Genomic DNA, 16,510 nt, shown 5'->3' with positions numbered 1-16,510 from the left:
TTGTTAGTTTTTTTTCTAATAAAATTTCTTATGTTACTTATAAAAAAAAGGATATAAAAACAAAAATGAATAATTAAAACTTATTGTTATATATTCTTTTACATAAAGTCTTTGATAGTTGTATAAGAGATCTGAGGTTCAATTCCCGTTTACACAAAAAACTGATTGATGTCTTGGTTTGATAATAAAAAGCTATCATCAGAAGCGACGCCATAGGTTGAAACTCTCTAAGAAAAAAAGTTATAAAAAAATAATAATAATAAGGTTGAGTAGAAACAAACTCACAAATTAAGAGGGTTTTGAATGAAAGTAATTTTTGTCAAGATCTTTATAAACGATAATAAAAAATCATCAATTGTTAAGTGAGAATCTGAGACAAAAAAGGTTAAGATTAATTGCAAGCCAAGCCCTATGAACCATCTTTGGGATTTCTAGCAACACCAAAATTAAATAGATGTAATATGTTGCACATTTGATAAAAAATAAGATGTAATTGAAGGAATCAATGGAAGGGAATCCTTTCCCCACAATTTCTTTTACTAAGGAGGCGTTTGGATATCGTTTATTTTGTTAAAAATTGAAAACTGAAAACTGAAAACACTGTCGCAAAATAATTTTTGAATGTGTGAATAATGCCGTGTGACCAATTTTTAATGAAAAAGTTGTTGAAAAAAGAGGTTTGTGAGTCTCGTGAATTGTGTGCAGGACCCATTGACACACACATTTTTGTAAAATATTTACTGGTCAAAGAGGTAGTGGGTCCCGTGCACAGTGCACAGGATCCATTGACAGTACTGTGTCCCACGTGAAATGCAAGTGTCTCAATAAAAAAAAGAAAGAAAGGAAAACGCAAACGTAGCATAGAGAAACGCAATTCAAACGCTTACTAAGTGCCTTTCTTTTCATGTCCATAAGATAGAGTTCAAATAAAGAAGCATAAAAATTTCACACAACACAAAAGTTTTCATAATATTTATCACTACTTATTATGCCTATGATTTACTATAATTGAAGTAATGAACAAGAAAGATAATAAAAAGTTAAAATTCAATTTCTAGTCCATTGAATCTTACTTCAATCGTAAAAAATTATCCTTTTATGGTTTATTTTAGCCAATGTAACATAGTCCCTCACTTTGTCTTAAATGAGTCAAATGGGTTCGGGTGAGAGCATAAAAACATGTTATCAAATGAAATCAATTAAGCATTTATTTTTGCTAAATAAAACTAATCTCATGATTTTTTAAATTTTAAAAAAAAAATAATATTAATAATAAAAAGAATATTTAAACATTGTGGTTTAGTAATGAAAGGATTAGATTTGTAAGTTGTTTATACAAAGTAATTGAATAATAATAAAATAATATAAAAATTATGGTTAAGAAATTAATTTGACAATTTAAAAAATAAAAGGAATTAAATTGGAATTTAGCCTAATAATAATAATAAAAATAAATAAATAAAAAAGAAAGAAAGAAGAGACGACATCGTATTGAGTTAGGAATCAGCAAAACAATGCCAACGGTGTTTGTTTGTTTCCACAAAAGTGGTAGCTAAGTTAGACCTCTACTACTACTCTGACTCTGACTCTCATTCCTTCTCCTTCTCCTTCACCTCCACCTCCTCCTCCTCCAAACTAAAACTAAAAACTATGTACGTAAAATTCCAGACTTCAAACCCTAAAATACCTCTTTGTTACTAAACCAATCAACACGAAAGCTCTAGACTTTTCTTTATATTATTTATTTACATACTGATAGATAATTCTATATCTCTATCTCTTAATAATAGCATAGCTTGGAGACGAGACGAGAAGAGAAGAGAAGAAAAGCTTCTTAGCTATGGCGACTACTACTCCTACTACTGCTTCTCGGAAACCCCAAAGGTCTCCGGAGGAAATCGAAGACATTATCCTCCGTAAAATCTTTCTGGTTTCCCTCACCGATTCTGAATCCCCCGATCCTCGAATCGTGTACCTGGAGCTAACCGCGGCCGAGATTCTAAGCGAGAGCAAGGAATTAAGGCTCTCCGGGGATCTCATGGAGCGAATCTTAGTCGATCGCCTCTCTGCTTCTGCCACCGCCGAACCCCCCTTCCAATACCTTGTCGGTTGTTATCGTCGCGCTTACGATGAGTCCAAGAAGATTTCTTCCATGAAAGACCCCAATCTCAGGTCCCAATTGGACTCTGTCGTTAAGCAAGCCAAGAAATTGTGCGTCTCCTACTGTAGGATCCACCTGGGAAACCCTGAATTGTTTCCCAATAATGAGGTTAAATCCGGTACTTCCCTCTTGTTGCAGCTGGTTTTCTCTGAGGTTTCCAGCTCCGTCGACGGCTTTGGAGGTAGCAGCAGTGGGGGCACTCAATCCCCGCCTGGCTTTTTGGATGAGTTCTTCAGGGATTCAGATTTCGAGACATTGGACCCCATCTTGAAGGGCTTGTATGAGGATTTGAGGGGCACTGTCATTAAGGTTTCGGCCCTCGGAAACTTTCAACAGCCTCTGAGGGCTTTGTTGTACTTGGTTAACTTTCCTGTGGGTGCCAAGTCCTTGGTGAATCATCTTTGGTGGATTCCCAAAGGCACTTATTTGAATGGCCGGGTTATCGAGATGACCAGCATTTTGGGGCCATTCTTTCATGTTAGCGCTCTGCTTGATGATTCTATTTTCAAGACCCAGCCTGATGTAGGGTAAGTTCAATTTATTTATTTATATTCATTGATATTTTGGATATTTGTATTGTTAGTGCATTTTGTGGGTTGCAATTGTTATTGTTATCATGGTTTTTACAGTCAAAATCATCTGTTTATCATTGTAGAAAACAATAGTTCCCAATCAGCTCTGTTTAGGCATGCTTAAAATCTACTCTTTTGATATTTAAGAATTAAATATAATTTAGTAACAAGTGAACCTTGGACTGCTTTTGGATGGATGGATTATCTAAGAGTGCTTTCTTTACCATCTGTAAAACACCAGGCAGCAGTGCTTTTCAGAAGCATCAACTCGTCGACCGGCTGATTTGTTATCTTCATTTACCACAATTAAAACAGTTATGAATAGTTTATATGACGGCCTGTCAGAAGTTCTTCTCTCGCTTCTTAAAAATACTGACACCCGTGAAAATGTTCTTGATTATCTTGCTGAGGTTATCAATTTAAACTCGTCAAGGGCACAAATTCAGGTATTTCCCCATTCTTTCAAAGCATTGTTCCAGTTGCAGTTATATATAGATAGATAGATAGACAGATAGATTGATGTATTAAAACAAAAAACTGGTTCTTTTCTCTACTCTTCTACAAATAAGGCTAGTTATTGGTAATATTTACACTAACTTCTTCTTTCCTACCCTAACATTGCATGCACTTTTGTTATAGGTTGATCCTATATCTTGTGCAAGTTCAGGCATGTTTGTTAATCTCAGTGCTGTCATGCTTCGGCTGTGTGACCCTTTTTTGGATGCAAACCTAACGAAAAGGGATAAAATTGATCCCAAATATGTATTTCATAATAACCGTCTGGATTTAAGGTACAGGTTTTCTGTTTAATGGACTTTGCTTTTCTTCTCTAAGTTTTTAATGATAAATATATTTCTTTTCCTAACTATTGGTCATGACATTGTTTTAGTGGGTTGACTGCGCTCCATGCATCATCAGAAGAAGTTGCTGATTGGCTTAATAAAAAAAAATTGGGGAAAACTGATGGCTCTACACAACATACTGATGGTGAAAATCGGTTACTACAATCTCAAAAAGCCACCAGTTCTGGCAGTAGTGCCAGTGGTTCTAATGTGAAGCCAGCATCAAGTAGTGATAAAACTAAGTACCCATTTATTTGTGAATGCTTCTTTATGACCGCAAGGGTGCTACACCTGGGATTATTAAAAGCATTTTCTGACTTTAAACATTTAGTTCAGGTAAAAATATATGTTACATACTTATGGACAGTTAGAGTTAATGATTTAAGTAGTTGGTGTATTGTCTTTCATAAAATGGCTTTTGTTAATATATCTTACTATATTTGACTGATTGATGGTAAGTAATTTTGAATGAAATAATACCCAGGACATTCAAAGGTCTGAAGATACTCTCTCCACTCTTAAAGCCATGCAAGAGCAGACTCCTAGTCCTGCATTGGAGCGGGACATTTCTCGCCTTGAGAAAGACATAGAGTCGTATTCACAGGAGAAGCTTTGTTATGAAGCTCAGATACTAAGGGTGCGTCAGACCTCTGTGTGTGTGTGTGTGTGTGTGTGTGCGCGTGTGCGCGCGCGTTTGTTCATGCAGAAAGACATGCCCACAAATGATTTTGATATTTGATGACTCCTTGAAGTCGAACTGATATTATGGTGGATTGGTGACCTAAAGGTTTGAGTCATTATGGTGGAAGGTGACTTTCTAGTGTCCTTGGTTTGGTTGTTAGTGTATTGTCTAGTCCTTGGTATTCTTGTCAACCGAGGAGAAAACGATCTGTCACCTTCTTGATGGACTTCATTTTACTTTTTGTTTGTTATTTTTTAATTGGTAAGTAACTGAAGCTCCCCATATGCTTTGAACTCATACCACCCACCATCACCATGAGGGGTGCCATTACCCAAAGGCCACTGGCCACCTTCTTGATGGACCTTATTCATTGAATTCTTGGGATGGTCAGTCTGGCCCAATACTTTAGCCAAACTGAGGAGCTTCTGTAATTCATTTTTGCTAGAACCCCACTTTCTACACCCTTAGATGGAGCTTTTCTTTTTTACTTTTTCCTTTCTTTACATTCTTCTTGATTTCAGGCTCTGCAGTCTTCTTCTTTTTATTTTTTTCTTTTTTTATTTATTTATTTTTTTATAATGTTTATTTCTTTGAGAGAGGGAGGACAAGACTAAATATTGTTTCTTGTGGTTGTGAAGTAGGGTTTGTCACATGTTTTCATATTTCGTTTATCTTATGTCGAAGTAGTTTTCATTCTTTTTCTTTCCCATGAGGGAAGTGCTTGCCTCAAATTAAAACCCTTTCTAGAATTATTTTATATTTTGTTTTTAATATCTTTACTTGGTGTCAAGATTTTGAAGGATGTTTTCAACCATTAAAGTGTGTTTTTCTTTTTTTCTTTTTTATTTTTTATTTCTCTATTCTGATTGTTGACCTACTGACCCTGTAACTGATTTCTTTTTTCATAGGATGGAACACTTATTCAGAGTGCCCTTTCTTTCTACCGGTTAATGGTGGTTTGGATGGTTGGCTTGGTTGGTGGATTTAAGATGCCTCTGCCATCAAGTTGCCCTATGGAATTTGCGTCTATGCCAGAGCATTTTCTAGAAGATGCCATGGAATTGCTTATATTTGCTTCACGAATCCCAAAAGCTTTGGATGGGGTCTTGCTGGTAGACCGCTAGACCTTGAGATTGGAACCTTTAATACTGAATATTTGTTTCCTTCTCTAGAAGGTGGTTGGCCTTGTAGTACATCTAATCCATTCTTGTTTGCCAGGATGACTTTATGAACTTTATTATCATGTTCATGGGGAGCCCAGATTTTATCAGAAACCCTTATCTCAGGGCAAAGATGGTTGAAGTCCTGAACTGCTGGATGCCCCGTAGAAGGTTTTTGTATTTTTCTCTTTATTATAGAAAGAGATATCATTGACTTACCCCTTTATTTTTCCTAGCTGGATATTAATGTGCCTGTGGCATTTTGTGTATTGCATGTGCAGTGGCTCATCTAATACGGCATCTCTATTTGAAGGGCACCAACTATCTCTTGAGTATCTTGTGAGGAATCTTCTGAAGCTTTATGTTGACATTGAGTTCACTGGTTCTCACACACAGGTGATTCCCACTTAAATTATGTCAGATGAGTTATTGTGAGACAATTTTTTTAAGGGCATAGAGACAGCTGGTCATTTTGAGCCAATCTTGGTGGCATAGAGTATTCATTTATTTTTAAAAATGTCCTACTTTTTCCATATGAACACAGGAAATATGCGTCATTGTACTTTCTTACAACTCTTCTTGACCATTTTTAAATTTTATTTATTTATTTATAGGTATGAATAATTTTATTGGAAAAAGACTACTTCGTGCAAAAAAAGATGCACGAAGTAGCCAAACGAATTACAAAACCACTAGATATTATGTACAAGAAGAAAGAGTCTATAAACATTTGAATGGAATCACTGGATGTGAATCACTGAGCTTGAAACCAATAAAACAAAATGCCTACAAAAGAGGCTAGAAGCTGATCCCCTGAGCCCTCCAAATCCTTGAATGTATGAAAATTATGCTCACTCCAAATGCTCCATGTCAAACACAACGGAACCAAATTCCAAATGTTCGACGAGTGCTCTCTAGCCAATTTCTCCACTCAGCCGAAAGATTAATCACCCTCACTGGGAAAACCCAAGAGACCCCAAACCTTCTAAAAACAAAATTCCATAAGTGATGAGCGCCCCCATAATGGATCAAAAGATGGTCCATTGTCTCCCCACAACACTGACACATGCAACACCAATCCACTATAGTATAGCGTCTCCTCCTCAAGTTGTCACGGGCTTGGGGACTCACATCTAGTGAATCCCTCCCTTTGTTTATTAGTTCTCTTCTCTCTTTTAATTAGGTTTTCTTCTTTGCTCTTTTCCTTTCTTTCTTTGTACTATTTGACTACTTTGTGCTCCTCTTCATAAAGTAGATTTATTTATATAGATTTTTCTTACTCGTCAAAAAAAATCTTCCCCCAAGCTGTTGTCCAAACCAAGGGGCAATATTTATGTAACTCTTTATGCATTCCTTCTATCTACAATTGAACTGGGGTCTCTCATGGATCCTTACATCACTGTTTGTTAAGTCTCTCTCACCCTTAGGCAAGAAAATGAGATGAGAATTATGCTAATATGCTTTAGAAGAAGGGTTTGGGTATGATGCACTGAGTCTACTCTGTCCTTGCAATGGACAGAGTTAAGTCCACAGTCAGATTGGTTTGGCATTACATGCCATGTATTCCTCAAAATAGGTGTTTACTGATAAGAATTAATGACTAGATGGTCCTTGAATGGAACCTATCTTGCCAATAAGGAGACCATTGGGGAAAAGCCATCTGGTGGCCAATGGCTAAGGTCCATTCCTTGCCAACTTTTTCTTATGCGTTCAGGGAGAAATTAAAACTTCCTTTCTCAATGTATCGAGTATTTTTTTATTGTTGTTTTGAACACCTTTGGATTTGAATACGTTAATGTTCTGCGTCTTTATCTCAGGAGAATCATTCTTTCTTGTTTCTATTTTTTTCATGATACTAGTGCCTGTCTGGTCATTATGTACTGGCTGGCTATGGATAAAAGGGCCAACCTGTCTAGGTTTTTTGAAGTATGTAGCTTTAGGTGCAAAATGGGCAGGGAATAGGGTTCAACCAAGTTATTTTTGCTGGTATCGGCTAATTTGGTTTATTAGCATTTCAAAACCTTTAATTGTGATGCTGTTGCAGGCAACTCTATCATAATCATTGTTAAACCTTGTTTCATCCTTAACTCCCTCTTTATAGTTTCACTTGTTTTTAGTAGTCTCAAATGTTCAGTCTCATCCGTCATTCAGTGTTGTTGAGTACAGGAAGCCCTTTGTTGATGGCCTGTTTGTTTGTTTGTTGTCTTGTGCAGTTCTATGACAAGTTCAACATCCGACATAATATTGCTGAACTTCTTGAATACCTGTGGCAAGTCCCTAGTCATCGTAATGCTTGGAGACAGGTATAATCTTCTACATGGACAATATACTCCTATGTTTATGGGTCTGTGTTTGACTGCTCTAAATTATTGAATGTTCCAGATTGCCAAGGAAGAAGAAAAGGGAGTTTATCTGAATTTCTTAAACTTCCTTATCAATGATAGCATCTATCTTCTTGATGAAAGTCTCAACAAAATTCTTGAACTCAAAGAGTTGGAAGCTGAGATGTCCAATACTGCAGAATGGGAGCGAAGACCAGCTCAAGAGAGGCAGGAGAGAACCCGGCTATTCCAATCCCAAGAGAATGTCTGTTTGACTTTTTTCTTTTTTATGTTTGCATGCCTTTGCATATACTCCTTTCAAGAACCTAATCATATAGATATTGCTGGGAATTTTCAGATTATCCGGATTGATATGAAGTTGGCAAATGAGGATGTGAGCATGCTGGCATTTACTTCAGAGCAGATTACTGCTCCTTTCCTACTTCCTGAGATGGTAGTATCTTTTCCTTTCTTTCGTACTAAGCATTTTTTTTCCTAACAGTTTCGATGGCTAAGATTTAGTTTTAAGCTCTTAAATTTTCTTTTGAACGAATGCTGAATCCCTCTCCTCCTCTTCTCTTATTTTTTTCCAGGTCGAGAGAGTAGCCAGCATGCTCAATTATTTTCTGTTACAGCTTGTGGGTCCCCAAAGAAAATCTCTCTCTCTTAAAGATCCTGAAAAATATGAATTTCGTCCAAAACAGTTGCTTAAGCAGGTTTGTGCAAGAAGATTTCAATTTTCCTTTTTGTTAAAATAAATCTCTTATATCGTGAGTGATATGATTTGTGGCTAAATTATTGGGTTTTAGTTGGTGGGTTTGTAGTTTGATACCAGTTTGACTAAATGCAGTCTGACTATTTTTGCTTATTAGGTGTCTCGTTAGGTTAAACTTAGGCAATACAAAACCTTCACAGGGCCAGATATTACCTTGATTTACAGCTAGTCTAGGCTCAATGCAGTGAAGTATCCTGTAGTACTAGGGGGTTGGTTAATATCAATTATTGAAGGGTTCATCAGTTTTTCATTTTTACTATGTTCGTTTGACCTGCCCCCAATATTAAATTTAGCAGGCTTTTAATATTGATACTCCTCTCCCAATTTCTTAAAAAAAATATGAACTCTAGAATAGTGGCCACCAGTTAATCATGTGATCACCATCGTCTGTGTCTGCGCTGTTGTTCAAAGTGAAATGTTGTTTAATTTTTTTAGGTTTGATTGCTCCTGAGCATGAGCATAAACTGCTTAGCCTAATAGGCTGTCAGGAGTGAATGCTCTTGGATTACCCAGCAACTAGTTCTGGTGGGTGGAGTTAGTTTACCATAGATTTTACTAGCTAGAGGCTAAAGTCCAAAGGGCTCTCCTTTAGTAAGTTCCCTACATTATCAAAAAAAAAAAAAAATTAGGGTTGATTATTCTGATTGACTTCCAAATTTATGGACTAGGCAACACAATTGTCATTGTTATCTGCTGAAGTTGGGTAGGACTGAGAGAGTTTGAGCTTGTCTGCATGCACATATATACTCTTTTATTTTCCTCTCTACTTGGATGATACAATTGGAGAATATCAATCTCATGGTGGTTTGTTTAAAACAAAAGGTAAGTTTGTTTTATTTTTTTGCCCCCTTGTATTGGAGCTGTGCTTGAGATGCACAATCTAGTGTGGTGTCAAGCTTAATGCTGATTTGGCAGAGGTTGAAAGTTTTTTAATCCTTCAATGGAAAAGCGATACAAGCTGACTTGGAAGAAAAGAAAAAGGTCTTTTATGCATATGCTTTTACGGACAGGACAGAAATACAGCCACTTACTTTAAATAATTTTTTTTGAAGATTGTCTACATATATGTTCATCTGGCAAAGGGCGATACGGAGAACATTTTCCCAGCTGCCATTTCTAAGGATGGTCGATCATACAATGAGCAGGTAATTCAGCTGTGCAAAGAGTTCATTAAGCTCTATTTTTACAGTTATTGTTTTTCCTTTGTATTGGGTTCTGCAACTCTTTTGAATCATATTGTTGGCTGAACACAATTTGACAATTGGAGCTTGCTCCAGTTATTTAGTGCTGCAGCAGATGTTCTTCGAAGAATTGGTGAAGATGGGAGGGTAATACAGGAATTTACTGAGCTAGGTGCCAAGGCCAAAATTGCAGCTTCTGAGGCAATGGACACTGAAGCTGTTCTTGGAGAGATACCTGATGAATTTCTCGATCCAATTCAAGTATGTTTGCTCCCTTGATTTTGGTCATTCTTTTGGTAACTTATGGGTAGCGTTTGACATGCACTTAAACCCTCCCCCCCTCATGTTGTTTTAACCTGTGATTTTTATTTTGGTGGCAGTACACTCTAATGAAGGATCCAGTTATATTACCTTCTTCAAGGATCACTGTGGACCGACCTGTCATTCAAAGGCATCTTCTTAGTGATAATGTAATCTTCACTTTTTTTAACTTTTATTATTATTTAAGTTTTCTGCTCCACACACAAATATATATATTCTCTCTGCTAAATTGTTTGTCTATCTTCCAATTTTTCAAGAACTTGCCATTTAATGCATTATCTTTGAAATAAAAAGCTATCAGTTTGCAAAATTATAGGGACTTAATAAAATTTGTCTATTGTTGTGATGTTTGAAAGTGGACAACATTTTTGGGTCATCTAACAATTGAATAGTGGGCAAACAAAATGAGATGGAGAGAGTTTTTATTCAAAATTGTTCTCATATATTTGATATGATATGCAGTCGGACCCTTTTAACCGGTCACATCTTACGGCGGATATGCTGATTCCAAATACGGAATTGAAGGCAAGAATTGAAGGTTTTATCCAGTCCCAAGAAAGGAAGAAGCAAGGGGAAAGACTTAGCATGGAAAGTGCTAAGGTGACGATACAAACAACAAACAGTGAGATGTTAATTGATTGAAATATCTGTATAGTATTTTGAACTTAAAATGGATTGTAATTATTTTAATGACAGTCATATCATATTTATTTTTAGAGTTTAATTTATTTTATTTTATTTTTTGTAAAAATTTTATGTAAGAAAAATAAGTAAGAAGGAACTTAACTTATAATTGCGGAACAAGTTTTGTTGTTTTAATAACAGATGCGTCTCTAACAGTCATCGCTAAATCTTTGTCAAAGTGAATAAAGGGGATAAGGGGGATCTGAACAGAAAACGATGATATGGGTTTACATTGTTAAAACCATCCATCAAAGAGGGTTTACCTAACGCAGTCTTAGTCTACTGCCATTAGGAAGTTCTGTTTGGTTGGGGAGTTTGTTCCGAATACTCAAATTAGTTCCGAGCAAGATTTATATATTAAGATTATGGGCGAAAATCTGTCCACAACTGTTAAAGTTTGTTTTGAAATAGTTTTCAAAGACAGTTACAGATGATTAGGTGCATTGCATTAGGTTTTCTAATCAAATTCAAGGGTTAATTGCACTTGGGGCATTAATAATGTCCCCATAAACTATAAAATCGACCAATGGCTCACCTCAACTATTGGATATAAGCGAACAGTCACTTGCCGTCTACTTTATTAATAGGAGCTAATAGAATCTTTTGATTTTGATTTTTGATTTTTGATTTTTTTATTATATATATTCCATGTTGAATTGATTAAATTACCTTCCGCTGGAGAGTTGCAAAAGACTCAATAGTTAAGGCGTAATTAACCCTTAAAATACAATCTCTACTATCTTTTCAAAAAACAATTGAATTTAATGTAGCTATGTGTTCAAATTTAATTGACAAACTTAATGTATTGCACTTAAGGGATTGAACTTAAGTTTTACTATTTAATTGTCCTTATAATATAGTTAGATTTTCTCATTCACAACAATTGGCAAAGACATTTCCCCTTAATTTAAGTTTATGAGAAAACCAGGATAAAAATCATTGTGAAAGCTTCCCCACTTTAACGTCTTCTTTTTTAACAAGCAAAATCAGTCACATTTATGTAACCTCTATGTTCGAAAATGAAGATTTAAATGTTAATTTAGGTAATCTCATTATTCACATCTCACACACCAGCTTATATTACTCTATTGGACTAGACTAGACGATCCCATGGCCCATGGGAGTGGTAAATGGAGGGCCCCCAATTGGTAACCCCTTTACCTACTTCATACCATTTTCCACCTTCTGCATATAAATTTGGCACCAAAGATTAAGAACTTGAGTTCTCAATTCTCATGTTGCAATTCCAACAATCTCAATTTAATAAGTAACTTAAAATGCCCAGTAAAAGTTTCATCAACAAGAAGCAAGTTCATTTTAGAGAAAACGCCTTGTTCTCCATGCCATCAAACAATTCCATAGCTTGGATTACGTTGTTGCATTTAGAATACAAATCATTGCATTTTAATGCAAATCAACCAGAACAGAGATGGCTACCAGATCAAGGTGAACTATGTTGAAGAATGATGACACTTTTTTGAGCTATAGGATGAGGTAAATGCATACGACAATACTGAACATGGAAGTTTACTATAAGAAAGAGAACATGCAAAACTCACTTGGCAACATATATTTCTCTAATAATTTTATAACCAAAATGGGCAATCCTTGGCCTTTGCATCAGAATCCTTGTCCCTAGGTTGTGCCTTTCCAGTAATAAGCCCCCATATTACCTTCTCTCACCTGAGCTGTCACATCATACAAAGATTTGTCAAGAACATTACTTCTGCCTCCAGGATGGCTAAAAGAGTATCATTCTGAATTGCTTGCAACTATTTTGAAGTCTTTTTCTGCAGAATTTCTTAAATGGTTGAACTGGAAATTCTTTATCACAGCTTAGGTGTGCACATAGCTGCCTTTCGCTTGGCATATTCGTGAGCAATGCTAAGCGCACTCTTGCTATGACGCAAAGAGAACTCTGCAAGCAAAATTTGGCTTTCTTTTGAGGTCAGATCACCATGACAGCCCTGCAAACATGGTGCAGCATTTATTAAATTCTGAAAATTGAAAATGGAATCCAGATACAGAATCTGCAGCTTAACATAACTACCATGCAAAAGTGACTTGATGACATAGATATTGAAGTTCTTCACTATGAACTTATTCACTCAACAGTTAGCCTGGCTTTGCCCTTACAATGATGATCCCAACAGACTATTGAAAATATTGAGCACCCCCCTAGTATGTTTAAAAAGACACAATGCAGATACTCCAGCAAGATTTGGACATAGGTAAACATAAACTCATTTAATAATTCGCCTTCTCTCATGGATTTCCTCACAAATGTACTAGGATTTTTAACCAGGTCAAATAGCTATGAGCCATTGAGTTTTAGTATGGATGCTTTGAAAATATGCTAACTGCCAGGGCATCAGATGCAGGCTCATTAAATATGGATACTAAATGAATTTGAACTGATTTGAAGACAAAATGATTAGTCAGCAGAAAATAACAGTCATGAACTCATTTTCAAAATAAGAAACAGCCCGATTTTCTCTACTCTGCTGCTGAGTGCACAGAATAGTCATTACCAGTCGTGATGTTCTGTCGCAAACAGCGTGGTGCATGAGGATGCCAGCAGCAACTGAAACATTGAAAGAGTCCACCATACCTTTCATTGGAATACTGCAATGCAAATCTGACAACTCCAGAGCCTCATCACTTATCCCCCTGGAAGCAGAGAGTTGCCAATCTCAACGATTAATACAGATTTCAGAAAACTATAGTTTACAAGAAAATATGAAAGAAAAAATGACTATCTTGAGGCCAAGCAGACTTAAAAATTAATATGATGAAGGCTATCTTTCTTGTGCACAACATAGCAGCCCGTCACTAAAATGCATCTGTAGGACTTGTCACATTCAATGAGAACAGAGATTATCAAAAACTCCAAATATATTTCAAAGAAAAAAGGGTAAGGGTCAAACAATTGCACGGCTAGAAAAGAAAAATCCTCTTTGGAAGCCTAAGAGTAAGGTAAAGCCATGTAAGAAGCATTCATTGCGTTTTTTTGATAAGTAAATTTTGGCCCCAAGAGGAAGGAGAAAGGGAGATTGGAACTAGCAACCCTAGTCTCATGAGGTGTGGTTCCCAGTCAATTGTGCTACCCCTTGGAGTTGCCAAGTAAGAATCATTCTTGGTTAAAAAATAAGTCCCTTTACTTATTCTTCTTTTTTCATGCACAAGCATAGTTTGCACTATTTCTAGTACTGTACTGTTCACACACACACACACGCACACTATATACATGACTGTTAACAATCTATGAATAAAGCCAGTCTCAATATCAGTTTCAAACAAGCTATTTATGCTCTTATTCATGCATATTAATCATAACCGGTGGACAGAATCAATCTCAATTTCTTCATACCTCCTGTACAACCTTAAAATCAAACTTGTTTCTTTTCCTGCCAAAACCCTAGTCATTCTTTGAACCCCTAACCTTTCTTTTCAAAACTCTAAACTATAAATACTCAATTTATGGTAACCGGACCATAAACAGAATCCCCAATCTGTCCTATATCAGATGTCTTTAAGAAAACACTTATTGTTTTGGATTGCTAAAAGTTAGTACTAGTGAGACCTTACTTTGTAGTTTCAAATAAAGGAAATGCCATTTGAGTTAAAAGCTCATTGGTGAGGGCTTAAATTAGAACATCAGCTGAAAATAAAAACAAAAAACTAAAAGGTTAAAATTATAAATTTACATCATAATTTTGAGAATAACAATTGCTGCAACAGAAGGTAATCACCTGTTCTCATTTCCAACAACTATCGCAGTTGGGTGTGACCAATCCATGTCGTAAATGGATACCTAAGCAAGCATACATAGACCAAAGAGTCAGCCAAACACAAGATGTAAATTATTCAAAGCACTGCGGAAAGATTAATCAGTACCGCATCCATTCCCACATGCGTAGTTGCAATTCGGTAACCACGCGACTTAAGAACTTGAAAGCACTCGTGGATGGAGCTCCAAAGTTCAATGTCCAACCATTTCTCCGCACCCATGCTAACATGGCGGTTGTCTCTATACCTGGAACAAGAACGAAGGTGCTGTTGGCAAAAGAGATAAAGTAGTTTTGGATCAAAATATTCAACAATTAAATGTACCGTGACAAAATAATTGCAACCATCATCAACACAAAATGAAAAAGAAGGATTAATTTAATTTTAAAACAGGAGGCAAATGCAAGTGACATCAAACTTGCCTTTTTATATGGTTTAAGAAGAAGAAATGAGAAAAAGAGTTAGTAATTGAGTTAGTAATGATAAGCAGAACAAACAGTCAATCATATTCAAAACAAAACACAAAACTTGGTTACTTTTTGGAATCGCAAGAGACGACATGGACAGACTGGAAACCGAGGGCGTCGGCAGAGCGAAAAGTGGCGGAGACATTGCCGAAATCACAGAGACCTTCAACGACCAAGCAGAGGGAATAGGTGCGGTTGGTGACGACATTGCGAAACTTGTCCCTCCTCACCTCCATAATGTGGGGACTGAGAGCCTCCAGAACCTCGCCGCTGTTCAGGCATTGGGCCCCACACCTGAACTCGTCAAGGTAAGGGAACCAGCGGCTGCGGCCTCCATCGGCATTGGCATTGGCATTGGCATTATGATCACGGCGGCGCTCCATCTTCATGAGGCGTGCGACGTCGTCTGGGTTTGAGAGGAGGTGTTCCACTTTGGAGAGGTCATCGTTGATATCTGACTCTGACTCAGACTCAGAGGAAGAACAAGAGGAGGCAGCAGCAGCAGCAGCAGCAGCAGCAACATGAGAAGAATAAGGTCTTGCAACTAGTTTGTAGTTATAGGGAAGAACGATTCTGAGCCCTAATCCTAATAATTCAATTCAATTCATAATGTCAAATTTGGGAGAACGAACAAAATGAATTTCAAATTATATAATAGTAGAGAAAGAGATTACCTTGATGAGGAGGAGGAGGAGGAGGAGGAGGAAGAAGAGAGGAGAAGGAGAAGGAGAAGGAGAAGGGGATGGAGGGCGAGTTTCGGAGGAGTCGCAGCGAACTCAGTGATGTACGGAGTAGGAGGCTTTTGCTCATTGCTAACTGTTGCTCTCTCTCTCTCTCACTCTCTCTCTCTCTCTCAGACACACACACAGTCTAAAGAATTTGGCGCCAAGAAAGAAGTTACAGAGAGAGAGAGAGAGAGAGAGATGAAGCAGAAAAAAAATCATGTGAGTGAGTGAGTGAGGGGTTTTGTTTTGGTAAGCAAGCTGCAGGCTGCAGCACTAAACGGATAGCGTTTGGGATGGATGATACGATACGGTCATGTTTTCATTACTCATACATTCATTCATACTCTTCTTCTTTTTCCTCTTTTCTTTTTTTTTCAGCAAACATTTCTTTTCCTTCCAATCTACTCACTCACATATATTCCTGATGTTGATTTTTATAGCTACGTTTGATTTTTTTTCTCTTCCTTTGGAAACCTCTACATGAGTTGAACTTGTATGTGACCCTATTAATTCTTCCACGCAGGGTAATCAATGACTATGAATTTTTAATTCTTTTCATTTTCTTTTGTTGCAGCAAAATCTGGATTGAATTTGAAAGTTCAATATCAATTCCTTTTTCAATAACATAAAATTGTATGATTATTTTACTTTTGTCACTTTTTAATTTCAGTAATTTAAGAAGCTCAAACTTATTGTAGATCTGATGAGTAGGTTCTTTGTATTTTTTCAAAAATGATTACGTTCATGGTAAAACACAATTCATTCATTTAAAAAAAATTAATGTCATCACCAATGATAGTCAAACCCACTTAATTCTTAATTCCATTATA

The 16,510-nt window shown here is 36.6% G+C and overlaps 2 protein-coding genes across 2 annotated transcripts; one reads left to right on the top strand and one right to left on the bottom strand.

The window, feature by feature from the left end:
• The first annotated feature begins 1,617 nt into the window (after window positions 1–1,617).
• Window positions 1,618–10,834, top strand: LOC142616299 (putative ubiquitin conjugation factor E4). Its single transcript, XM_075789179.1, has 16 exons — window positions 1,618–2,688; window positions 2,975–3,179; window positions 3,373–3,524; window positions 3,623–3,911; window positions 4,060–4,212; window positions 5,166–5,369; window positions 5,476–5,588; window positions 5,699–5,813; window positions 7,631–7,720; window positions 7,800–8,003; window positions 8,097–8,192; window positions 8,332–8,454; window positions 9,566–9,658; window positions 9,791–9,955; window positions 10,075–10,164; window positions 10,478–10,834. Exons 1-16 carry the CDS (start codon window positions 1,841–1,843, stop codon window positions 10,655–10,657), a joined length of 3,120 nt encoding a protein of 1,039 aa, XP_075645294.1. The 5' UTR covers window positions 1,618–1,840; the 3' UTR covers window positions 10,658–10,834.
• A 1,163-nt stretch (window positions 10,835–11,997) lies between these two features.
• Window positions 11,998–16,087, bottom strand: LOC142640944 (uncharacterized). Its single transcript, XM_075815279.1, has 6 exons — window positions 15,630–16,087; window positions 15,025–15,541; window positions 14,597–14,735; window positions 14,452–14,513; window positions 13,231–13,369; window positions 11,998–12,666 (listed from the first exon to the last, which is right to left on the bottom strand). Exons 1-6 carry the CDS (start codon window positions 15,763–15,765, stop codon window positions 12,529–12,531), a joined length of 1,131 nt encoding a protein of 376 aa, XP_075671394.1. The 5' UTR covers window positions 15,766–16,087; the 3' UTR covers window positions 11,998–12,528.
• Between the last annotated feature and the right edge of the window lie 423 nt (window positions 16,088–16,510).

Source organism: Castanea sativa, chromosome 1, assembly GCF_040712315.1.
Source record: "Castanea sativa cultivar Marrone di Chiusa Pesio chromosome 1, ASM4071231v1".
Lineage (NCBI taxonomy): Eukaryota > Viridiplantae > Streptophyta > Magnoliopsida > Fagales > Fagaceae > Castanea > Castanea sativa.
Note: the sequence above shows the minus strand (reverse complement) of the source record. Positions and strands in the feature narration are given on the sequence as shown.